A 26,004-nucleotide genomic window follows, 5' to 3' on the forward strand; every position below is an offset into this window, starting at 1 on the left:
CCCCCTCAGCCGTTCCCTCACGGCCGCGCCTCTCCCCCGCACGCCCCGCCCCCGCGAGCGCGCGCGCCCCTCCGGCAGCCAATGGGAGGCGGCGAGCGTGCCCGGGGGGCGGGGCGCGGCCAATGGCGCGCGGGCGGGGCGGGGCCGGGGCCGGGGCGGGGCGCAGGCGCGCTGGGTCCGCGCCCGGCGGGTCGGGGGTTCGGGGCCCGGGGGGTGCGGGGTCCGGGGGCCCGCGGTCCCTCCGCCATGTGGCCGTGCGGGGGGCGGCGGCAGCGCCGCCTCGGGGGCATCGCGCTGCTCCTCGTCGTGCTGTGGCTGCTGCTGCGCAGGTGAGACCCGGCGCGGGGCGAGAGGCGCGGGGGTCACGCCCCGGGGGCGGCGGGGCCGGGGGGGGGGCGGCGGTGTTGGGCGGGGGGTGCCGCTGCCCCGCCGGGCGCAGGGCCCGCCGCCGGGAGCGGGGCTGGCTGCGGGAGAACTGCGCATGGATGGATGGAACGGCGGCTCCGGTGGGGTGGGGGTGTGGGGGGGAGAACTGTCATTAACGTAATTAACGTAATTAAGGTCCGTGCCCCCCCCCCCCCCCCCCCGCGCGCTGTCGGGGAATTAACGGGCTCGATAGAATCCCGTCTTTCCCGATCAGAGATCCTCCGCTCCCATAATTCCTGCAGCGGAACGGGAGCGTGGGAAGGAGCGGGTAACGCAGCCGCCGTGCCGGAATTATCCAAAGCTTTAAATAAATGTTGCACCTGATATCCACAGGTCTCTTGTATGAGTGTATCCGTAAAACGCTGTATCCGGAATAAACCACTGTATCCACAAGGAACTGTGCTCCGAAATGCTGTGATTGTTGCCTCGCCCGTGGTCTGTGCGCACGGGGCTGTGCAGGGCAGGAGCTGGGAGCCGGCGCAGCTCGGAGCTTTCACTTTCCTCTGGCCAGAGGAAGCCCAGAATAGACAGCAAAGCCCTCCGAGGTCTCAGTGCATCTTAGGGATTAGCGGCAAAGCCCCTTGTCCTCTGAAGCGCGTCCTTTAGCATCAGCAAGGAACTGAATGGTTTTTTCCCCTGGTTTGGCTGTTTTCTTTTCCGTCAGCTTTTTCTCCCGACTGGTCTGGTTACGGGGTGGTTGGACACCAAAGCTAAATCTCTCTTGCAGGGAGGACTTCAGTCACATTTGTGTTTTACAAGCATGAACAGCGTGACTGTTTGGTTTAGAAGTTAATTGGGACTTTCCTTTTCCATTTTGCACTTCAAATTCCATCTTAAAAAGTCTTATTCCATCTTATTGGACTAACTTGTCCAATTCAGTTTCAGAGTCTCTGCTCTGGGGTTAGTTGGTAATGGAATGGTTGAAACAGACTTTCCTGAAGCAGAGATGAAATCACAGAATCATAGAATCCTGCAAAAAAAGATTATTTGCAGCCTGTGCTATGATTACAGAAGTGAGAAGAAAAAATCTGCTGGGAGCTATAAATTGCTTTCAGGAAGCAGTACAGAGCCCAGGTACATTTTAAACTGTGGCAGTCCAGCTCAGGGCAACAGGATGAAGCTCTGCTGAGTCACAGAAGTGGTTTTTTTTTTTTTTTCCCCTGAGGTTACTTGGACAGATCCTAATGAGAAATGTGGATTTCAGGATATCTAGGATAATGTGTTGAAAATACTGGGAGCCTGGGAGCTTCCTACCAGCCCTTCTTGGGGAGAAAAAGCACTGGAGCTGGGGAGTTTTAAAGTAGGAAACTGGAAGGGAATGTGCCAGGTTAGTTATGCCTGGGATTAAGAAGATGTGCTTAAGTGATTAGTTTATTTTTATCTGGCTGTGTGTGCTTCCTGAGCACAGCCTTCATTCTGGCGCCAGTCAGCAGCACTTCTGTGTGCAGGGGTAATTTAGGGCTCTACCTAGCTCATAAACAACTTGGAAACTCTTTTCCAACCTAATCTTTGAAAACTGGAGTTTTGCATCACCAGACCCCTTTGACCCTAAAATAAAAGCAGATGTAGCTGCTGGTTTGGTTTGCCAAAGTTACAGTCTGTGATTTAGCAGCATAGAGGGGCGGGTGGCCATGGGGTATCCTGTGTGGGGCTTGAGAACCCCGTCCCTGGCTGCTGAAATTCCTAACAATTCCTTGGGAGCAATGCTGCCATTTCCCAGCCTCACGTCACCATTCTGTGACTGTACCTACTTTTCTCATGTAGATGAGCGTTTTTGATCCTGTTCTTACTCAGGCAGTCCCCCTTTAAGTGTGGCAGATTGGTGTTTTGTGCTCATTTCTCCTACCTGAGCTGCACTATCATCAAAACCTGTTATTATTACCCCACCTTCTTCGTGAATACATCACAGTCTCCTTGCTCAGCACTGTTTCTGTGAATGGCTGGACAATCAGTGTGAGTCTCGTTGACTGAAGGCAGTGAATATCTAATAAGGCAGTGAATATCTAATCTGGCTTCCTTTTCCAGGTATTACCCCTGCCTGCTGCCGGTTGTTTCAGAGCCCTGTGAGAATGCTGTGCTACTCAGGTACCCTCTGAGCTTGTCAGCCAGCCCGTGCAGTACCCTGCAAACCTTAGATTTAGCTCCTTTGCAGTCTCCCTGTCCTGTCAGAGAACAGGCAGGCTGCTGGTTAGCAATCCCTGCAAGCCATGAGCTCTGAGCATCCTCACCCTCTGCTAACAACTGCTTTACACATAGCATAGGCAGCAGCTGGAGGCTTAGGTGCTCCTCTCTTCTCTCACTCTGATATTTCTCCCAAATGTGTGGGTCACTCTTGCTTTCTGGAGCTGGGAATTCCTTCCTCCCATCTGGCTCTGATAAGGAACAAGCTGCCATTGTCTGACTCGCTGTGCGTTCAGAGCTGTGCCACTGGAGTGGTCTGATGGAGGCAGTGACACTGCTCTGTGTCCAGGCTTGTTGATAAAATGGGGTTTTGGCTCAGCCAAAGTGAGCTGGGGAGCCTGCAGGGCCGTGAGTAGTGCAGGAGGTGACCCAAGAGGAGTGCTCCCCCCGGTAAGTGCTGAGGAGCTGCTCTCCCCATGGCTCTGGTTCCTTTGGCAAATGACGTTTTCAGGATTAATATAAGCAGTGATGTGGGCAGAGGTAAGTTTGTGGTGGCAGCAGATTTAGTCTCTCCTGGGTAATGAATATAATCCAGGGGGCTCACTAAATTGGGGAAAAGGTTCTCTGCTCACAGGGAACAGGTGAAGGGGTTTTGTCTTTTCTATGCCTTGAGTTGGAAGATACCAGAGTCCCCAAGACGTTCAGGATGGCAATACTGAGATGCAGGTGCTGTTGGAGCATGGATCTGGAAATCAGCCGTGTGCCATCCCACTGCAAAGCAGGGACATCCTAAATTCCATAAATTAGGGAAGTGCTTGTGAGTACTGGGAGTGAAACTTCCCCACCCGTGATTTTGGCAAGTGATTTTCGTGCTCTGTGCCCGAGCAGTGTCAGTTGTAGAGCGTGGCACAGTGGCTTGGGTGTTCAGGGGAGAAGCTGCCACTGAAATTAATATTGAATCCACATCTTGGGAAGATCTTCCAACTGCCTTAGAGCCTTCTGAACAACCTTTGTGCTCTGTATGACCAAGAGTGTGGTTTGCTTAAGAAGCAGGAAGGTCAGAGCTGCTCCTGCTGGGTGAGGTGGAACAAGGAGGACACATTTCTCCCCCAGGACTGGCTGCTCATATGTCTCCTTTTCTTTTCCAGGTTTAACTGGAGTGAGCTGACCCCTCTGGGGCTATGGGGGAGGACCCTGGGCTTGCAGACAGAGAACTCCCAGTTCCTGCTGGAAGGGATGCCCTTCCGCATATTTGGGGGTTCCATGCACTACTTCCGAGTGCCCCGGGAGTACTGGGAAGATCGGATGCTGAAAATGAAAGCGTGTGGCTTAAACACCCTCACCACGTAAGTGTCCTCCCTGCCCGAGCCTCACAGGGACCTCACCAGTGGGACTTTATTATTAATTCCAGTGGGCCATAACAATGTATTTCCATACTTCTTACTGTGGGAAAAGGCACAGGAAGGAATAGTGGGGCCTCAGGTTTTCTTTAAGCATCCCATCCTTCACCTCCACTGCCCTCGCTCTGCCTTTCAGGTACGTGCCGTGGAACCTGCACGAAAAGGAAAGAGGGAAGTTTGACTTCAGTAAAAACCTGGATCTAAGGTATGTGGCACAGACTGCTCTGTTATTAAATGCTCCTGTTTGGAGGGGACAGGGTGTGTGGGTTTGGGTGGAGATGTTATTTCGAGCTATGCCTTGATCAGGCAGTGGGGATTCGTTCCTTCCTCTGCCTTCTGGACTCCTGGGAACTTAATCAGTTCAGCACCAATCCAGTATAGTTGCTTCATCAAACCTTCTGGTTTGGTACCTAAATTTCATGGTGATTGGAGTATTGGGAGTGGGGGTTCTGCAGGCAGGCAGTAATTCCTCTGTTTGGATCCCCAGGGCCTTCCTTTCCCTGGCAGCTAAAAATGGACTGTGGGTGATTCTGCGCCCTGGACCTTACATCTGCTCGGAGTGGGACCTTGGGGGTCTGCCCAGGTGAGTGTGGAAATTGTTCAGTTCAGGGAAGCATGAGGGACAAACAAATCCCAAGCTCCTGAACACACAGTCGAGGCTCCTTCAGAGCAATTGCTTTGGAATGGCTGGCTGCTAGATGGAGATATTTGTTTCCTGAGTCCCCAATGCAGGTGAATACTCATTACCTTATTGAGCTCTTCTAAATTTTTTTTTGAGTGTTTAAAATAATAATTGTTTTATGGTATAATGGTTACAGCAAGAAAATAGAACTGGGAGGACCCATCTTGCTGTTGCACCTTGACTCTCTGTATACCATGAACAGGATTTGCAGCTCGGTGTAAGAATTTGCATCATCTCAGCTCCTTCTGAAAAGCCCTGCTAGAAATCTGCATTATATAGCTGGCAGTAATAAAACCCCACAACTTTTCCAGCCTCCTGTTGTGTTTTCCCCTGAAGCACACAGCTGTAGGAGGCTTTGAGAGCACTGGGACTTGCCTGGTTCCTGGATCCCGGTGGAGCCAGTGCCAGGTTATCACTTGTTTTCCTTTCCTGCACAGGGCACAAACCTCAGTGCAGACACTTGGGGATTATTTCTTTGAACCTTTCCACGTTTCACTTGCCTTTGGCATCAGAGTTCAGGTGTCAGGGACTTACTCCTGAGAAAGAGCTCCTCATGGCCAGAGCCAGAAGCCACCTCCACGTTAGGTTATGAGAAGTGCCTCTGTTTTCACATCACCCATGTGGTTTTTTATCAGACAGGTTAAAAATTCTAATAAAGAGCCACAGTACTATTCTCATTTTAGGGCTAAAGAGGAGCTGATTTTTTCTGAGTCAAAAAAGCTGCATTTAGCATAGAGGAGTTAAGTTTTTTCAGACCTTTGAAAGTATTTTAGTTAAGGCCTCATTTTGCAGAGAAAAGGAAGACATAGTCTCATTCCTCTTAAATTGTTACAGCTTTATGTTATTCTGCTCTTCAACAAATTGCCCTTTTTTCTGTTAACTCCAGACAGAACCCAGCCTTGTAAATCAGCAGTAGAAACACTGGGAACAACTACAGAAATCTTTGTTTTGAGAAAGGATTGGGTTTTTTTGAAGGAGCACTTGGTTGTAGAGTGCCCTTGGGAATGCACGGAATTCACTTTCGAGTGGTAAGATTAGCCCTTGAAATATTATTGCTGGAGGTGATGAAATGAGTTTAGGCCTGAAATGCAGAACAAAAAGAAGAGGAAGAGATTGGGAACTGGAGCCTGGATTTATTTACAAGTGTGAGTGGTGGGCACATGGTGTAATTCACAGCTCGGGGTGCCACAACTGCGCTGTGGGCTCGGCCAGGTGACACCAATGATCCCTGGTGTGACTTGATGTCACTGGGTGAAATACCCCTGCTTGGCTGAACAGGACACCCTAACACATTCCCTCTCCTGATTTCCACAGCTGGCTGCTGCAAGACCCCGAGATGCAGCTGAGGACAACGTACAAGGGCTTCACAGAAGCTGTGGATGCCTATTTTGATCACCTGATGCGCGTTGTTGTCCCTCTCCAGGCAAGCAAAATCCTTTTCCCTCTCCAGGGGTGGGAATGGCTGCACAGAGCAGGGTGGGCTGTGTGTGACAGCAGCAGGGTGAGGCAATAACAAATGTACCAGTTTTGCTCCAGGAATCAGCACAGGCTGTAGTTTTCTGTGTCGGTTTGGGAGCATGGGAGGGTGGAGCTGAGTCCATCTGACACTGGTGCATCTTTCCTGCCAGCCAGTGTGATTTTGGTCCCTGTGCTTAGAAATCATGGTGAACACCTTCTGTCTCCCTTTTGTCCCCCACAGTACAAGAAAGGAGGTCCCATCATTGCAGTGCAGGTGGAGAATGAATACGGTTCCTATGCCAAAGACCCGAACTACATGACCTATGTCAAAATGGTAATGGTGGCATTTTACTCGTTTCTGTGTCAATCTCTCACATAGATCACCTTCCATACAGTGTTTTCCTTTTTCTGTATAACTTTTGAGTGTGGTTTGAGAGACCCTTGAGAGCATTAGTGCCTTCCCCAGCTGCATTTTCCTTGGATCTTTCCTCCTGGAGTGGAAGAGTTGGCACACAACCCTCTTAGTACTGATAAATGTGCATTATGTCTTCCAGAGAAGAGGGTGATAGGGAGCCAGGGAGCGTCTGTATTGCAGAGCTGGTCTTGAAGAAGCTGTCACTTGGGGGTCCTGTTTTGCCTCTCTTAGATGATATTTGATAAAGGTTTCCCTTTGCTGACTTTTCCTGGGAGGAAAGTTGATGGAAGCAAGCCACCAGCACACTCCTAAACTTGTATAATTTGGGGTTCAGCGTCAGGCATAATGCCTCCCTTAGCCCTGCCAAAAAGAAATTAAACTGTGCCCTGGCTGCCCTGAGTGCGTGATAAGGAGTTGTCCCATGCCCAGGGAGGCTGGATTATCCTGGTGGATCTCACAGCAGTCTGACCTGTTTGTTTGCCCCCAGCACAAGTGCAGGCCAGCCAGATAACAAGATCTGCAGTGTCTCTCACAGGGTTTGTTGTTTAATTTCTTCTCACTGAATGCTTAAAGGTATTGCTGCATGTGAGGGGGGTCACCCATCCAGTCTTGCTCTTCTGCTGCAGGATTATGGGATCCTTCTGAAACCCTTTGGGTACCCCAGCTGCACCCTGAGCACCCTGAGGCTCAGGCTGTCCTATTGCTCAGGGTGTACAGAGGCTCTTCAAACCAATAATCCCATGGCAGGAGTGCTAATCCCCTTAGGGCTGTGCCAGCTCCTGCACCGTCTCCATCTCGTGCAGTGCTTTAATTCTGCTTACAGGGCTAAATATGAAGTGTGCATACAAACAAATTAGAGATAATGCCAAGCAAGTGGTTTTCAGAACCCTAAATGAACGAGGCACAGAGATTCTGGGGGTCTGAACAGCCTGCAGGCTTGTCCTTGCTTTTCCATGGCTCAGTGAGGAAAGAGCTTGTGCTGTTTCAGATTTGTCAGGGCAGATTCCCCTGCCAGGCCTGTGGGTGTATTTTTGCAGTGCTGTTTCATCATGTTCTGGGATTGTGTGCAGTTTACATCTGAGGAAGTACAGAATAGTGGTTAGAGATGAAAATGTGGGAAAGCAGGATTTGCAGGGCTTCGTTTTTGGTTGGAGTGGGTTCTGATGTGAGGTGGGGCTCTGAGTCTTTGTTCTGGTTTGTGGCAAGGTGGTTAATTCACACCTAGCATCCATGAGCAAGTTGCAATATTCTTGGAATTAATATACTCAGTAAAAAACACCCACAGCTCACACAAAACCTCAAATCCTTGTGCTTACCTCACTCTTTTGGGCGCAATGCCTTTGCCTTCCTAAAAGTGAAAGCCATGGAAGGGTGTTTTGGCATGACCCTTCCCACACAGAGCTGAGCTTCTATTCCTGCTTCTCTGCTGCACCCTTGGAGGCATTTAATGTGTGGCAGCTCTGCTGTTTCTCCATTTTGCATTTACACTCAAAAGGAGGGGAAGAAACTTAGTATTAATGCAGTGCTCAAAGAATTACCTTAGTAAAATTGGTTAGAAGTTCCAGGTCCCTCAGCAGCTGAATTTTGTCTGAATCCAGCATCTGTTCAGGTCTAAGTTTGGTGGTGATGGGTTGATAAAGTCTCCAGGTTGTCCTAGCTCTGGATTGGGTTTGTCTGTCGCCTCTGTGTTGCAGTTTCTCTCTAATGCAGACACTGTGCCGTGCCCAGGTTTGCTCTTTGTGCAGGCCAGGGCCATAAACAAAGCGCTTTATCCCTTTTCACAATTAGTAATTAAGACTGGAGAGACTGAAGCCTTGTTCTCAGAGCTCGTGGGAGCTGGAGGAATGACTTCCAGTGCAGATACAGTGAAATGAGTGGTTAATGAACAGCTGAGGTTTCCCGAGCTCTCCTTCCAACATCAGCCACAGTTCTGTTAAGAACCAGCTGCCAGGGAACAATCCTAATGGGAAGAACCTTGTGTGTGCAGGTGGATTTTAAAACCTTAGAGTGCTGTTTCCTCCAGTGCTGTTACATTGGGGAACAACTAAATTCATTGATTATTGAAAAACATTGGTATCTGAGCTGTCCTGTGATGGCATTCCTTGGAAAATCAGCTCTTTTCACCTCCCTCTGTCGGGCAGTCAGGAAAGCTGAGCTGCTTTTCCTTTCCTGCTTCCACCTGAATCCCTCTTTTGATGAAAGCAGCGAAGCTCTTTGTTAAATTGATCTCAGAAGCTGAAATCCTGAAGTTGGATGCATCAGTGAGAAACCAATCCAGCTTCCTAAAACAAAATAAGACTTTCCAGTTGTCTTTAAGCTGGGAAAAGTAGACAGGGAAGCTTCAGGAGGAACGGGAGATGTCACAGGGATAATATTTCATTCCAAGCCACTGCCAGTTGCAGGCTGTCCCCACAGAAGGTGATACTGTAATGCTTTAATATCCTGGGAAGTGCTAAACTCTGTTAACACAATGGCTTTTGCTCTTTTTAAACTAGGCCCTGTTAAACAGAGGGATTGTGGAGCTGCTGATGACCTCAGACAACAAGAATGGGCTGTCCTTTGGCTTGGTGGAAGGAGGTGAGTGCCTGTAGAGGTGAGGGCAGGCTGTGATCTCTGGGGAACGTGGCCTTGGAAGGAAAACAGGACATTAATTCACCCTCTGCATGCACTGAGTGTGTTCTGTTTGTGGTAGCAGGGACCCCTTGGCTGGATGGTGCACCCCAGGACAAACCCAGGCCCTTCCCAGAAAGGTTTAGAGTGGTTTATTTTCCACATAAAGTGCAACATTGTGTGAAAGATTGGGCGTCTGTACTTCCCACTGAGTCAAGAGATGGCAGCACCCAGCATTTCTTAATGTTTCACCAGACTACAAGGCTGAAAATGCTTCATTTAAATATTTATTAAACAAGTTCCTCAGCAATTACTAACAGTAATAACTCATTCCTAAGGTAGCTGCTTTGCAATTAAAAAGAGAAGAAAAAAAAGTCCATTAAAAGCTTGATTCTGAATTCTACATTTAAGCAGTAAGTGCAGCAGTACTTTGAGGGGCAGCAGCATCTTCTCAGCAAGCTTATTTTGGGGTGTAAAACCTTAGGCAGGTAAAGGAGGATGTCAGATGTGCAGAAAGCAAAAGGATGCCCATTGCCCTTTTACAAAGTATAATTCTAGTAAGTTTTTTAAATGCTGCTTAGCACCCTCCTCCTTTTCCCTGGGAAGAAATGGAGGTGCAGCTGCTTGAGTTTCACTGAGCCCTAAATTTGACTGTTTGGGGCACTGATTCTCAGAATTCCAGGTAATTTCAGCTGGGATTTACTCTGCCCTTGGCCTCTGCTCTCTCTTGTGTTCCTGCCAATTGCCTGAGGTGTGACTGCTCCCCCAAATTAAGTGTTTGCAGGGTACGGTCTTTGAGTGCTCCTATTATCACTCAGTCATAAATAATGTTTATTTTCCAATCTCAGGAATGGAGATGATTAAAGGGAAAGACTTTCCCCTCCTTTTTTTGCCTCCTTTTGCTTTTCCATGACAGTGTGAGAGGGATAAATTCATTAACTGAAGTCACGGGCCTTCACCAGCCCGGTGATGTTGTCTTTCGGATTTTTTTGGGTGTGCAGCAGTTTTCAGCTCTGACCACACAGAGTCACTCTCTGCCTGCCACAGAGCTGTCAGGAGAAGGGATGCTGTGGAAATCTCTGCCTAGCCCTGATCTCCTGAGGGAATGTTTGCTGCCTCAGAGCTCCTTCTTGTTCAGAGTCGTCTTTCCCGGCGTGTTCGTGCCGGGAGCTCTTTGATCCCGCTTTGCCTCTTGGATGTCACAACAATCTGCTCATTACCAACGTGTCACTGATCAGATGTGTGCAATAACCAGGGCTCCAAGTGGAAGAGCAGCAGGGTGGTGAGGACAAGGCTAAAGGAGAGGCCTGTGAATCATTCCCCATCCCTGGAAGTGTCCAAGGCCAGGTTGGACGGGGCTTGGAACAACCTGGGATAGTGGAAGGTGTCCCTGCACGCAGCAGGGGCGGGGATGGGATGAGTTTGAAGCTCCCTTCCAACCCAAACCAAGCTGATTCCAAGAATCCCAAGCTGATAAAACCCTTCTGGGAGCTCATGGGAGACAAAATAAAGCCTCTGCTGCGCCTCCAGGCCGTGGCTGAAGGACCATGGTGGGACACCGTGTTTGTGTGTGTGGAAAGAGCACCCCGTGAGAATGGTAAATAAGGCTCTGGGGAATGGTTCTGTTTTCCATGGTGTGCTGTTAGTCTGCATGAAAAGCAGAGCTGGGCACGTTCTCCTTCAGCATTGCCAGCTACTGTATTACATCAGTGCTAAATCCACGTTTTGTTTTGTTCTCCCTTCGTGTTTTCTGTGCTGAATTCTTCAGCTCTGGCACTACATAGGTCAGCCTATTAAAATCAAGGTATAAATAGTGAGAAGGGAGCTTTTTCTTCTGTAAATATTCTGTTTGAAGTGCTCTGCCTGACACAACTGGGGCTGCGTTTGATACCAGCTCTCTTGTTAGAAGTCAGTTTTTAATGTCGAATCACATCATTGCTGCTGTGTTTGCAGAGTTTGTTTGGGAGAAATATCAGCATAACCAGGGGCTGGGAGGTATGAAAGTGGTTCAAGTGTGTGCCAGGGGCTGGGACACTGATCCCAGATTAGTGTGTCCTGTCCTGCTGGCAGGTGTTCCCACTCCAGAGCCTGAGGAGGGGCAGGAGCACAGAGAACTCTTCCAATTCCAGTTCTCTGTGGTTCTCTTGTCCTGTGGTTGCTCTCACTCACCCCCACAGACATGACAAGCTCTAGGATATTGCCTGGGTAGGGATTCCTGCAGCTAAAGCCTGGGAGAGAAGTGTGGCATCCAGACAGGACTTTCTAATAAGTTTGCCTTTGTGTGGTGCCTTTTAAGTGGGGATCTCCAAGTGCTTTACAGGCTCTGATTAGAGCTGGTGACACCCCAGGAGCTGCTCTGGTGCTCTGTCTCTCTAATATCTCTGCACATGAGAGCTGAAAGGTGGCCTGTGAGTGTTCCACTGTGTGCTGTGGTCCACGTGGATTCCACATACCAAGTGAAGGCTTTGATGGGAAATTCCTGAGGAGGTTATTTTGGGGGTCCAGAAGGTGTTGCAGTTCCCTCCTGCTGGGCTGCTGCCTAAGGAGACATTTTGGATGAGTCTAAATTAATACATTTTTCTTTTCCCATTAGCACTGGCCACTGTTAACTTTCAGAAACTGGAGCCTGGGCTACTGAAATACCTGGACACAGTACAGGTAAGGTGCACAAACACTTTGTTGATCCACATTTTCCAGCACTAGAAGTGAAGCACTGGTACTCTGGTTGGGATTTGTGTGTTGGTTTGGGGCTTCCTTCTCATTAGGGCAAAACATTAACTTTAGGTTGGTTATCTGGTAAATCTGCATAGCTAAGAGCAAGCGAAGCAAAAAGGCATAAGCATAATTTTCTATTAAGTTCCATATTCTTTTTATACTATCATCTAACAAAAAATCCTGCAATGCTACTGATTCCCACACTGGAAGTTCACAGTCTTCTGTAGGTTGAGTACAAGATGTCAGGCAGAGGTGGTGATTTCTGTACAGTTCACCAATCAGGAGGAATCAGGGAGGGAGGATTTAAGTGTCATGTTATCCAGCACTCTTTAGAAAGGCTTTTCATCCAGCTGTGCCCTGTGTTTATCTGCTAGGGGTTAGGCTTCTTCTCACATTCAAGTGTTGATACCCAGGAGCATCCCAGTTCACAATTGTCAGACCTCTCTCTTGAGGTTCCATCATCTTTTTCCCTGACTCTTTCACCCTGGTGCTGTGGGTGCTCCCTGCAGACTGCTGCTGTGCTGCAGCTCTGTCTGTGCACTGTGATGGGTGTTCATCCCCAGTGCCTCATTCAGGGTAGACTTAGGAAGTTTTAGCGTGTCACTTGAGCTTCTTTAACCTCTCCCCGTGCTGCCAGAGATGTGAATCAGGGAGGGAATTAATTAATTGCCTAATGAACATTTGGTGTGAAAAGTATCCTGATTGTTCTGAGGGAGTGCTGGGGGAATGGCAAGTTTTGGGGTTAGTGACAGCTTATTTCTCTCTTTACACCCTGTGTCCTCTTTTCCTGTTGCCCTGCTTGCTCCACGATGTGAGCAGCTGGGATCTGCCCCCAGGCCTGATCAATTCTCTTCTCACCTCTTCCCTTGGCTTTTGCCTGGCTGTGGAGGGAAGCCTTGCTGGCAGGCTGGATGTTTAATCCTACAGCTTTCTTTTCTTTTCTTTTCCTTTACTGGTAAAAGAGGCTCTGCTGGAGGTGCTTTCACCTCCTTCAGGTCTTCCAGAATTCCCCAAACCTTGCAAATGAATAGAAGGTGGCACCTTCCCCACCAAATGAATGCAACACAGCCCCAAAAAAGCAGCTCCTGCTTTGCTGGACTAATTATGAGATAGGAAGTGTTTGTAGGGATTATGAAGCTGTTTTGTCTTTTCCTTGTTATGGGTTTTTGTTCCAGAAGGTGACAAAATTCCCTCTTTGACTGGTTTACTGGGGATGGACTGATTAAATGCATCTCCTAGAGCTGTTTAGATGATTACAGGCAGTTGTTTTGTCCTAATGAAGCACGAGTTTCTTTAATGCCACTTTCCTCAGCCAATTCCTGTGGCATCAGATAAAGCCCCTATCACACAAAGGTCAAAACAATCTGGAAATAGAGCCCACGAGGGGCAGCCAGGCTGAGCACACGTTGCCCTGTCCATGTGATGGGGCCGGGGGGGATCCCACAGGGAGCTGGCAGGCAGTGACAAATGGGAAGCAATTGCTCTGTGTGCAGAGCCTTTAATGAAGACCTAATTCCTGCAAATTCTTCCCTGCTAGCACCATATGCAGCATTAAAAAGGCATTAAGCAGCTCAGGTCTGCTGCTGTACCTTGGCAAGCACTGGCTGCCCTGCACCTGCAGACTCTCAGCTGGCAGTGGCGTGGCAGATAAGCAGACATTTATAAATGTGTGTTTCTAGCAAAAACTAAACACTGACAGTTGGTTTGTCTGTTTGCTACAGCTCTACCAAGCAGCAGCATCCAGAACTGTTTGATAGCACCTGATTGTGTGCTCTGTGCTTTGTGATGAGCAGAGGCACAAAGCTTTGCTTGCCTGTTCTGGGCATTGCTGGCCCACAGCTCCTTGTTCCTCTCATGCCCAGAGCTCCTTAGGTGCCAGCTGAGAAGAAAACACTCCTGTAAAACCATGTCCCCACACTGGGTTTGAACAATGCTTCTCTAGAAAAAGGGGTGAGTGCAGGAATGCCCTGAATCCATTTTAACTTTGTTTTTCTTTTGACACAGAAAGACCAGCCAAAGATGGTGATGGAGTACTGGACCGGGTGGTTTGATAACTGGGGAGGCCCTCACTATGTCTTTGATGCAGATGGTGAGCACCAAACGCTGTTTTTGTAGGACATTTTGTGGTGAATTTAAACCCCTTGTGAGTGCAGCACCTTCTCCCTGGTTTAAAAGCTCATTAGGAAGGCTACTAGTAAAAAAATAAACCAACAATTCCAGACCCCCCAGGGCATCTAAAGAGCAGTGAAAACAGAGCTATAGAATGTTTTAAGGACTCTCTCATCCTCCTGTAATTGTCTGTGTAATTGGGTCATTAGTGTGTTCCTTTAGGAGTCTCACTGAGGAGTTCTTACAACTTTGCTGCTTAAAAGCCAAATTCCTGCTGGAGGCTGTGAGCTTCACCCCTTTTCACCTGGAGGAGAGGATATTTGAATGTATTAATGCATCAGGAGATGTGCTGCCCTTCCTGAGGGCAAGGTGCAAATCACAACACAAATCACTGTGGCTGCACGGGAAGGATAGGGAGCAGAATGTGTTTGATTTGAATTCCTGGCCCAGATTTGTGGTCTGTGGCCTCCCTGGCACCACCCTTTTTTTGCAGAGATGGTGAATACTGTAGCAAGCATCCTCAAAACAGGAGCATCCATCAACCTCTACATGTTCCATGGAGGCACCAACTTTGGCTTCATGAACGGGGCTCTGGAAGCTGATGAGTACAAGTCAGATGTCACCAGTTATGGTGAGTTTATTTTCCCTGCCTTGCCTGTGCAGCTCTGACTACCCTGGGTTAGTGACAGTCACCAGCAATGCTGAGAATAATCAGCACAACCACTTTGTCCTGGAGGGATGAGGTGGAACACAGCTCAGAAGCAAATACCTGTCTAAAAAGGGGCTTTTGTTGGTGTTTCCAAGTCCCAACGCACTCCAGGATGTGGGAGATTCCTTTATTCTGAATTGTAATTAGAGGTGTCACAGATGATGACTTGATTTCTCTTCTTTCTAGGGAGAGATGGTGATCCAAGACACCATTTTTTAATTTTACCAAGTGAAACTGTGCCATAAATCTCTTTTCATCCCAACAGCCGTTTGTTAAAATGGTTAATTTGTTCAAATGGTTGACTTCATCCTGTGTGAAATTCTGGATGTGTGCAAATTAGATCTCTGAAAGTGTGTTGCTCCTTGGTGAATGGCTCTTGTCTAAATTAAGGAATTCTGTGGCTCTTTAATGATGTTCACTCAGATTAAAGTGTACAGACTTCCATACTACAGACAGTGCCATGAAAATTGTGCCTGGGGCTTGCATTTCTTGCGTGAAGCCGTCCCAGAGCTGCTTTATGTTTTCAAAACATGTGCTGCTTTTGCAGATTACGATGCTGTGCTGACAGAGGCTGGAGACTACACATCCAAATTCTTCAAGCTGCGACAGCTCTTCAGCATGGTCATTGGTAATTACAAACCCAGGAGCCAAGGCACTGCTCCCCCCACACTGTTACACGAGGGAATTGTTTAAACTGCCCCTTCTGCTGCAGCCCTGGGGCTCTGGGTTGTTGGGAATTAAGGATGGGAGGACCAAAGGAGGTCTGGAGGGATCTTGAATTTGTGTTGTCTGAAATCATTGTTCCATCTTTCTTTTTGCATCCCAGGCCAGCCCCTTCCTCTGCCTCCCATGATTGAAAGCAAGGCCTCCTACGGTGCCATCCTGCTGCACCAATACATCTCTCTCTGGGATGTGTTGCCAGCACTTTTACAGGTAGTGGCACCTCTTTTAATGCATCCCAGACCTAAAAGGCATCAACTTCTAGGTGCAAAAGACAATTTGTGCTCTTCCTTTTTATTCCACAAGGATGAGGTTGGGGATTTTTTTTTTTTTTTTTGCCAAGGATATGCAAAAGCAGCAAATCTTTTCTCTTGCCTTTTCCACTGTGACTTCTGTTCTCTTGGAATTGTGGTTTTGCAAGTCCTTGGCTCCTTTTTCTTGTACTGTGGTGCAGCTTTCTTAGGGTCAGGAGGGAATTTGGGTTGGAGCAGAGCTCGGGAGGCTCTCACCTGTGGCAGCGTGGGATACCTGCTGCCTCTGCGTGGTCTGCCAATGTGAGAGGCCACTCCTGACGTTCAATTTGCTTCTCCTCTGCAGCCCATTAAGTCAGAGTTCCCTGTGAACATGGAGAATCTGCATCTGAACGACAGCATTGGGCAGCCCTATGGATATGTGCTCTATGAGACTGTCATTTTTGGGGGTGGCCACCTGCACACCAGGGACCACGTCCGGGACCGGGCACAGGTAGGGGCACAGGGCTCCTTAGGCACTCACTCGCCTTGGGTGGAGGCAGGAAATGGGGGAAAACATGAAATTTTAGATTAGTTCTGTGATTCACTCTTTGCAGTTCTCAGCTAAGCCTCAAGCCTTATCATTTCTAATTAAATTTCCAGTTCCAGTCTGCTAAAACTTGTAACATCTTTAATCATCAGAATGTTGAACGTTCTGAGAATATTTTGATTATTTTATTCCCACCTGAACTGAATCCGTGACACAGTTGTGGACACTTGAGTTCTAGTTTCAAGCAGAGACAATTTCTTCCCCAAATACAGCTTGAGTGATCTGATTATGACAGAATTGATGAGCAGTTGCTCTGGTCTCCTGTGCTCTGTTCTGCAGGTGTTTGTTAACACCATGTACGTGGGGGAGCTGGACTACAACACAGTGGAGCTCTCCATTCCTGAGGGACAGGTAACTGCTGGAGATTGCTCAGGGTGTGGATGACAGAACCAAGGTTGCTAAAGAGGGAGAAGTCTCAGAAAGGCACCTCCTCCTGACTCAGACTAGCTTGGTGCCCTAATCAAACACCATCTCTCTAGTGGAATAGTGGGATTTCACTGCCGTTTTGCGATTGAAAACTGGGGTTTGAATGCTTTTCCGTGGAGAAAATTCAAGTTATTGTAGTCCTTGCTGCACGAAATTGGCCAGCCTTCTTACCTCAGCCACAACATTGAGTACCTGTACCCTGTTTGTGCGGATTAAATCCACGCAGGCTTCATCTTCCTTAGCACAAAGCAGGTTTAAAGGGGGTTTGGAGGGTCTTGGGTCTCAAATGAGGGGGAATGTCTCTCTTTAGCTCTGAGAGCAGTTTTACCCTGGCAGAAGTTGGCACTAAGAACAATGTACTGACTGAGCTCATTCCAACAGAGCTGGGGTGGCTCTAGGAGCAGGGAAGGGGGTGGATGCACTGGTTGTTCTTAAGGCTTGTGGGAGAGTTTATGACATGAGCCTGTCCTGTGTCAAACTCCAGTTCTGGCTCTGTGGGTGATATCAAAATGGGAGTTAAAAATCCAAGAGAAAATAAAAAAACAAACCAGAAAGCTTCTGTGCAAAGGCTGCGAGTTCCTCACTGTTGGCAGCAGAGAACTTCAAGGTGGATTTATAAATTGCAGCTGCCAAAGGTTGTGGTGCCACTTCCCCTCTTGAACAGCTTCACTGGCCTCTGCTGAGGCTGGTGCAGGACCTGATGCTTCTCCTTGTTTGTTTTTAGCAGGGCTTCAGGCAGCTGAGGCTCCTGGTAGAGAACCGTGGGCGCGTCAATTATGGGCTGGCACTGAACGAGCAGAGGAAAGGTGGGTTTGCTTCTGTGCTCCCAAACTCTCCCAGACACTTCTCAGAGTGTAAATGCTGCAGAACTGTCTGTGAGCTGTGCACAGAACCAGCTAAGGGCCCAGTACAGCTCTCGTGGTGCTGGTCAGGACTGGGAGTTGGTGGGAAATGGTGTGAGGGAGGGAGTGTGTTAAAAAACATCCTCACCCCCTGTCTGGAGTGATCAGAGGAAAAGCAGTGGCTGCTCAGTGCCCTGCACCAAGGTTTATTTCATAAGGGCATAGCTAAAGGCAAGGCTATCAATGAATCTGGCTCTGCTCTAGGTTTCCTAGGTGATGCTCAGCTCCCTTTCTCTTGCTCTGTGAGCATATTACTTCAAGGGAGGGAAGGAAAATACCTTTTTTAATCCGTGTTTTCCCTTGGGGGTTGATAATTGCATTTAAAAGCTCACACAGTCGCAGGAGGAGGGAACTGCATCCCCTTGAGCAGAATTGACTGAAATGCTCAAGCCTGTCGCACACAGTGGTGGAGCTGGAAGAGGTTGATTCTGTTTTAATGGGGAGCTATGTGCAAAAGCTCTATAAAATAGATTAATGGAGTTAGGCACATGACTGTATTGATTTTATTTAATGCAGAAAAGTTCCATAAAGCCTCAGTGCTGCCTCAGCAGCCTCAGTCCTGTGATTAGGAGGCTGCATTAGAACCCAGGCTTTGCCTGCTTCAGGGAGAGCAGCTTTAACAAAAAGGTGCTGAAGGTGACTGACTTATTAAGGTGCCTTAAAATCCTGGGATGGAAAGCCCTGGAGCAGCTCTGGGTGTCAGTGCTGGCCCATGTTTTATTTTGCTGTGCCTGTTACAGAAGAGATTGACTGCTTTAAAGAAATCTGTGCATGGTCAGCTCACCAAACCCCAACAATGCTCCATGTGCTGCCTGTCCAACACATCCCAGTGTTTTCTGCTGGGAGGGGGTTTGGGGCCCTGGTGAGTTGAGGGAGAGGAGAGAGTGGAGAGGCCGAAGTTTAGTAATGCTCCCCACTCCATCTGGATGAGCAATGGGACCATATGGACTCTAATTCCATTGCAGAACGTGGCTGCTTTCCATCTCCTGCTGTTCCACAGATTCAAATAGCAAAATCCATCAGCCTTAGCTGCTCCTCAACTCTTCATTACCTCCATTGCTCTTGCAGGCTTAATTGGTGACGTCTTCTTGAATAAAACCCCCTTGAGGAACTTCAAGATTTACAGTTTGGAGATGAAACCTGCCTTCATGAAAAGGTTTGTGGGATTTAAACTTTTTTTTTTTTTCCCCTTCCTCATTTGAAACCACCTGTTTTTCCAGCAGTGCAGTATCTGATAGGGAGCAACCTGAGGTAACAGTGGGGAGGTGGATTTTTGCACTGATCAGTTCCTCGCTGATACCTTTGCCTGAAATAGTGCAGGAAATGGTGCTAGCTGATCCATACCATTATTTAGGGAGAAATCTAATCCCACTGTGCAGGATTTAAAGATTTCCTTGCAGCAGGGTTAGATCAGGTAGGTAAAAACCAGGCTTACCCAAACGGGAGGATCCCCACACACCCACGCGTTGGAAATTTCGGGTCTTTCTGGAAATTACCAATCTGGCTGATATATTTAGTAATTCAGACTGGCGAGGGATAGATTAATTCTAGAAAGCTACTGATAGTGCATTAACAATCCAGATGGCTCCCTCTCTTTTATGTTGTTTTGCTTTAATTCAAGGAAGGAAATCTAGCAGGGGGATGTTGAAGAGCCTCTGTCAGCACATACAGAAAACCTCAGCAAGTGTTTCAGGCAGCAGATGCCCTATGGACTGTGGCCACAATCCAGAGACACTCTTTACAGTGATGTTTTTAATACCAGAAAGCAACTTATGTGCATCCCCCGAGATACCACAGCTGCCCCATTTTGTGTAGGAGGGAGAGAGAGGCCACGTTAAACTGAGATGGCTTTTAAAAGGAAAAAAGTCCACATTCAGAAATGTCTAAGGACGGTTTTACCAGGTGCTGGGGGCTACCTGAAGAATTCTTATTGATGGGGTAACTCACAGCCTTTTGGACTGCAGGGTGTTAGAGGAACATTTCCAGAGAGGAGCATTAAAGCAAGTGAGCTGCCATGCCCAAACAAAAGCAAGATTAGTCACCACTACCCTCAGCTCCTGGCTGCTGACCAGCAGCACTGAAACACAATCAGCTCACAGTCTCCTCGGGGGAGGAGGGAGAGGAGTGTTGTGAAAGGAGCTGTCACAGGCTTTGAGTTGAATAATTCAGTGGCAGCCAGGCTGCACTGGATCAATAACTTCCCCCAGTCCAAGAGATGCAGTTTGTAAGGGTTGGAGGGAGCATGTCCTGACAGGAGCTCAAGGCTTCTGTGGGATTCTACACTCCTTATTTCCTCTTCTGTTTGTGCCCTGCTCCCAAATTGTTGCCACAAGTAAGAAATAATGTCAGATTTCCCCTAATTACTGCAACCTTGCAAGGATGTGTTTGTGTTCCTCGACAGGAGCAGTGGCAGCAATGTCTGGTTTGAATCCTGTCAGTTCTGCAGCTTCCTTTAGCAAGCCACAGACATTTAAAGCACCCTGGCAGATGTGAAGGATCCTTAACAACCAACATGAAGCCGAGCTTTTATCCCAGAGTGATTTGGTGGAAAGGGCCTTAAAGATCCTCTATCCCACCCCTGCCCTGGGCAGGGACACCTTCCACTATCCCAGGTTGCTCCAACCTGGCCTTGGACACTTCCAGGGATGGGGCAGCCACAGCTTCTCTGGGCAACCTCTGCCAGGGCCTCACCATCCTCTCAGGGAAAAATTTCATGCCAATATTTCATCTACACCTGCTCTCATCCAGTCTGAATCCTTTCCCCCTTGTCCTGTCACCACACGCTCTTGTAAAAAGCGTTTCCCGGCGCTGTGAAGCATCAGAGGTGGCGACAGCCCCAGGTACCCTTGTCTTGTACCCCAGCTTGGGCTGGCAGGGATGTGGACCCTGGGGACAGAGGCAGGTGGCCCCAGTGCCCTGTGTGAGCTGTCCCTCTCTTGCAGCTTGCAGCGTGTGTCTGGCTGGAGCACGGTCCCGGATTATTTCGTGGGGCCGGCGTTTTTCCGTGGGAGGCTGTGGATAGAGCAGCAGCCACAGGACACCTTCTTGAAGCTACAGGCAAGTCCTGGTTGTTTTTAATCAAGGTTTTTAAAGAGCTGGTTGGAGAGACACTTGTGCAACAGCTCTGACTGGCCTCTGTGTCTGTAGTCTCTCCCTCTCTTTTAGAGAATTATTCTGAGGGGCTGAAAGTCTCCTCCAGGTACTTCTGTTCAGTCTGGAGAGGTCCTGAAGGGAAAACATGTGCAGTACTGGCCCCGCAGAGCTGCCAGTGACCACTTCAGTCTTTTTTTACTGGCATACAGATGTGATTTTCTAGTTGCAGAGGAGTAATGGGCACAGAAAATAATGGAGGCCCTTGTTTTATCCCTGTCTCCTCAGTGTGACATGGAAAGAGTCACTTCTTTGTGGCCATGGCATGGGAGTTAGCATTCCTGTCATCCTTCTGTGGGAGATTGCCTAGACCTTCAGATGAGATTTTAAGTATTATTAAACTTCCTCCTCTGATTTCCCTCCCTTAGAGCCAAGGCTTGTGCCCATCCTTACTGTCCTGCTCACTTTCCCATTTACTGGGAAAATCGTATTTGTTGCAAATCAGGCCAGCCAGCAGCAATTCAGTATTTCTGTCACTTGGGAAAGAGATGAGGGCAGATATTCCATGCTTGGGAAGGAATAAAGGCCTGTCTGTTCAAAGGGATGAAATTTCCTGTATGAGCATGAATCACAAATTGCACGTTTTTTGAACGCTTTATCCTCTTAATGAGCACATTAAGGATAACTCCTGTTCAACAGGGCTTGTTTAAATGTTCCTGGCTGCAGGGACTTGCACAGGGAAAGCAAGCAGAAAACTTGCAGAAAGTGGCTGGAAAGAATGCAAGTGTGAAAGCAGATTTGGTTTCCTGTGGGGACGCTAACGAGGCAGCAGAGCTGCATCGGTAATTCCGTGTTCTGCCTTGATTCCAGGGCTGGGAAAAAGGAGTGGTGTTTGTCAACGGTCAGAACCTGGGAAGATACTGGAAGATTGGACCTCAGGAGACGCTTTACCTTCCTGGGCCCTGGCTACGGAGAGGGGGCAACGAGGTGAGAGGCTCTGCTGGGATTGCCCTTTGCCTGTGGGTGTTGTTAAAGATCCGTGTCCCAAAGAGCCAGACGTGCACAGGACATCAATTATCCTCCCTTAGCTGCAAGCCAGCACAATAGAGGGGAAGGACAGTGCTGTCTCCTAAGACCTGTGAAAATGAGGGAAGGTGCTGCTCTAAAGCTGGCTCTGGCTCTGACAGCCACTAAGGGGTGGCAAGGATGGCAGCTGAACTACAAAGCTCTGCCCCAAGTTGGAAATGGAGACAAAGCTGATGTGCTGCTGCTTCATTCCTGCACCACGTGGTGCCGAGGCAGAGTCTCAGTCACTGTTAAGACTCACACTGACTGATGTCTTTAAATGATGCTTCCTTCCCCTCCTCCTGAAATTATTTAAAGCCCCCAGGCTTTGTAAGAAGGGGTTTTCTCTCTCCCTGTGCAGATTGTCATCTTTGAGGAGCGCACGGCGGGACGGATCATCCAGTCCGTGGACATCCCGTATTTAGGACGGACCCAGTACGTGGACTGAGCAGAGCTGCTTTCCCATGTTTGGCTCATCCTGAATATTCCTGGTTGCATGTCTGGGGACGTGATGGCTCAGCACTTGGGCATGCTAATCTCCACTAGAGCCAGGGAAAGGATTTGCCCTCTCAGAGGAGAGGCCGGCCGGAGGAAGCAGGGCCGTTGTTCCATGGATGGATGGATGCAGCAGCTCATTCCCTGGACTACTGAGAACCCCCAGCCTGGATGGCTGCGCATGTTCTGGACCATCTGGTGGATGTGGGGGAGTAAAAAGGTGCTGGAGGCAGGTGAGAGAGAGAGAAAGAACTGAAGCTATCTGAACCGAAAGCTGAGCTCAGCTTTCCAGGGACTTTCAAAATGTGCTATCGCTGGCCTCCTTGTTTTTATAATTAGGTAGGGAGAAAATAGTTGGTGAACATGTGAGTAATCAGGTGTGGAAAACCATTTTGGTATGCTTTGAGGCAGATTTTAGCAGGTCTCTCTGCAAAAAGGCCATTATGTGTTCCTGTGTTGGAGGCCAAGGTGGTTGTCAAATGACTTTTAATTCGGTTTTTTTTTTCCCACTAAGTTTTGCTATGGAGGTCGTCTCTCTCTCAAAAGGAAAAAAAAAAAAAAAAGTTTTAAAAAGTGAAATGTGTTTTGTCTTCTATCAAATGTATCATTGTTTCAGGTGAGGCAGGAATGAGAATTTCCAAGGAGGAGAAAAGAACAAGTGAGTCCTCCAGTCCTCTCTCCACTCGTGCTAAAGACGAAATTCCCCCTTGGAAAATGAGCAGGGATCAGATTTGGACTGGGATGGAAGCAAAGGGACTACAAGTAGGAAAACTCATCCCTGCTTTTGCCTTAAAGCTGCCCCAGGATCTTGGGTCCTGGTTTCTTTTTTTCTTTTTGTCCCTGTAAACACAAACTCGGGATTTAGGTAAACATGACGTTCTTTGAACTCACCAGCTCCAAGGCACAGAGGAGCTGCAGCCTCCTTAGGGAGAGGAAGAGATCAAACTCGAGCTGTGAATCCTTCAGGACCTCCAAGGAGTTGCTGCTTTCTGTGCCAGTAGCAGGATTCAGGCTCTGAGGGAAACACCAGACTGTGTCTGTTAAGGGAGGTGCAGGGTATTCTGGCTCTTAGAAACCATCATTTTATTTAACAAATTTAAATACAGTTTGTTTAAAACTGACAACAGACAGTGCAGCTGGAACACACTCCATCCTGGCCACGTCTGGTCACACCTATCTCTGCTCCCCAGGGCCACGGCAGCTGAAAGGGCCCAGGCTCCTGTGGCCAGAGCAAATGTGCAGGGCTGTGTTCAGAACTCCGTCCTTTGCATCTTTCTGGAAGTTATTTCCTTCCGAGGAGGGAAGGTTGGAACCCAGCAGGGACTGGAATTCAGATTAGTGAACCAAAACATGCAGCTCAGAGAGGACATCAGTTGGAAACTCTGTCAATGTTATGAAAACGTGGTAGTCCTTGAAAAATGTCTCTTTCCACTGTCGGGTTTGCAGGCTGAAGGGAACTCAGAAGTATAATAACAGAATAAATCTACTTGAGTGCAGAGTTTTAATCCAAGATAACAATACCTGTTCCCACAGAGCAGCCAGCAGCATCCAACACTTTCTATCCAAGTAGTGCTTCAGCCACCGCATCTAAAAGGAACATTTTTGTAAAGGCTTCTGTGGCTGGGAACTAAAGAATGTGACTTTTCCCCAATGGTTCTGATATACAGTGGGGGAAAATAATTTACAAAAAATATTTTCCTTTGAAATATCAGGAAATACACAATGTCATTAGTCCAAGGAGAGACTTCTGCACCATGAAGCCAACAATCAAACCCAGAGCACTTTAATAGTTCTATATGTTAGGGCTAAAAAATAACCACATCTATTGCAGGATTACATTTTCCCCTCAGTTCAAAGGTAAAATTGTGCTTCAGACCTTTTTGAAAGAATTGGGACAGTGGGGGGGGGGGTGATGAAAGGTTTGACAACAGTTATGAAGGGGGAGGGAATTCAGGGGTTTTGGATGGAGAGAAGGGGCCTGTTGTACCTCAGTTGTTATCTCAGCACGTTCGGCAGCCTCAAACAGAGTCACCCACGGTGGCAGCACCCAGGTCCTGCTCCTGCACTGCTCAGTCCTGTCTCTCACCGAGGGGCAAAGCCCACCTTCAGCACCCCCCTTTCACCAACACTGCCCTTTGGTGTCACACACCAGGGCAGAGGTGACCGATGTCCTGCTTGATGCCACCTCGAGCCAGGTGCTGAGCAAACACAGCGCTGAGCCCAGGATCCCCTTCCCAAGGGTGCTGCTCTGTCCATCAGAGGTGACTGGGAACTGCTCCAGGATGGCTTTTCACTCCAGGAGCTCTGCAGGAGCAGAAATAGGGGCTGGGGCTGAAGGGTACATTCCAGTCACATGGGAAATGCACTAAAATCACCTCTTAGCATCCAGTCCCTAGTTTGAAGCAGTTTTATTTTTTAAGAGTGGAAATTTGCCTTTATGTAGGAGCACCCTTCAGAGAATCCCACCCCTAATGCTCACAGGAACCAAATTAGGGCTAAACAGGACCAAGATCTGGATGAATGTTACGGTGTGTGGCCCCAGCAATCTCATAAATCCCCAGTTCCAATTATTTTAGCATTTTTAGAGACCCACATGCTGGAAACACAACTCCATCCAGGATCAGTGGTGAACTGGTGGTGATCAGCATCTCCCTGATCCTGTCCCTCTATCCCACTCTGGGGACATCCCCCAGGGGTCTTACAAGAACGATGGGGACAAACCTTCTAGCAGGGATAGAACGAGGGCCGATGGTTTAAACTGAAAGAGGATATATTAGATACAAGGACGTTCTTCTACAATGAGGGTGGTGTAACACTGGCACAGGTTGCCTGGAGATGTGGTGGATGCCCCATCCCTGGGAATATTCAAGGCCAGGAGCAACCTGGCCCAGCTGAAGGTGCCCCCTGCCCATGGCAGGGGGTTGGACCAGAGGACCTTTCCACCCCCAACCCTGCTATGATTCCATGAACGCCAAGAAACGGGAGGGTGCCCCCCAAACTGTGAAACTGAGGAAGGAAAAGGAGAGGGAATACAGAGAACAGCGATGCTTCATGGGTTTGTTCTAACCTGCCTTGCTTTTCCCCCTCCCCCAAACCCTTCCTGTCTTGTGCAGCGTAACAAACACTGATTAAAGTAGCTTTAAAATTAAGGGCTAAGGTGCCATCTCGGAAGGCAGCTGTCCCCTCCACGGCCAGAGAGCTGCTCGGGCTGTCGCACACGTGGCCACAAGGTCGGTGTGTCTCAGCAAAACCAGTCCCAGGGGCGCTGCCGTGGCTCTCACCCTCACCCAGGTGCTGGCAAACAGCCCCTGCTCGGTGCAGCCCCATCCCGGCGGGGCTCCAGCGCAGCGAGCCGGGAGCTGGCAGTCCTGGCCTTTCTGTGCTTTTGTCTCCACCTCCGGAGCGTCTGCTTGTGCTCCGAGTCCAGGAGGAAGGGCAGGGGGTCCGGGCAGTTTATGTATGCAGTGTTGCTTGGTTTCAGAAGGCTAAAACTCGTGGGAGTCAGCAGAGGTCCTGGCTCCCGCCTGGCTGGCTGGGTGGGTGCTGCGGAGAGGAACCTTGCGCATGAAGAAATCTTCTGCAACAGAGACACAAGCAGCACGGCTATCACCCCTCTGCCTCGCTGCAGAGCCATCCCAAAGCCCTCTCCCACTGCAGGTCCCGAGCTGGGCTGCCTGGGCTGGGGGAGCAGCACTGGGGACAGCGCTGGAGAGCTCCAGCCCTTCTGTGAAGCCTCTCCCGGCACAGAGAACCTGGTGCAGGCTCCCCTGCTGCCCTGCCAAGGCCACAGAGCAGCAGGCAGGGCCCCGTCCTGCTTCCCG

General features: G+C 48.9%; 1 protein-coding gene across 1 annotated transcript; it reads left to right on the plus strand.

Moving 5' to 3' along the window:
* Positions 1-235: 235 nt before the first annotated feature.
* Positions 236-22,702, plus strand: LOC309581943 (beta-galactosidase-1-like protein 2). Its single transcript, XM_082296862.1, has 20 exons — positions 236-329; positions 2,452-2,511; positions 3,696-3,893; positions 4,084-4,152; positions 4,435-4,530; positions 5,944-6,052; positions 6,329-6,421; positions 8,998-9,079; positions 11,706-11,770; positions 13,832-13,916; positions 14,430-14,567; positions 15,193-15,273; positions 15,472-15,578; positions 15,963-16,109; positions 16,485-16,556; positions 17,356-17,437; positions 18,602-18,689; positions 20,476-20,590; positions 21,494-21,610; positions 22,050-22,702. The coding sequence occupies exons 1-20, from the start codon at positions 247-249 to the stop codon at positions 22,134-22,136; spliced, it is 1,974 nt and encodes a 657-aa protein (XP_082152988.1). The 5' UTR covers positions 236-246; the 3' UTR covers positions 22,137-22,702.
* Positions 22,703-26,004: the final 3,302 nt, after the last annotated feature.

The sequence above is a fragment of the Coloeus monedula genome, assembly GCF_965178545.1.
Source record: "Coloeus monedula genome assembly, chromosome: 25".
NCBI classification, from domain to species: Eukaryota; Metazoa; Chordata; class Aves; order Passeriformes; family Corvidae; genus Coloeus; species Coloeus monedula.

Bases quoted from the DNA above. Each gene is read 5' to 3' on its own strand.
- LOC309581943 (XM_082296862.1), top strand. From the start codon at position 247: ATGTGGCCGTGCGGGGGGCGGCGGCAGCGCCGCCTCGGGGGCATCGCG. The intron at 15,579-15,962 runs GTAGTGGCACCT...TCTCCTCTGCAG, and splicing joins TGTTGCCAGCACTTTTACAG to CCCATTAAGTCAGAGTTCCC. The intron at 21,611-22,049 runs GTGAGAGGCTCT...CTCCCTGTGCAG, and splicing joins TACGGAGAGGGGGCAACGAG to ATTGTCATCTTTGAGGAGCG.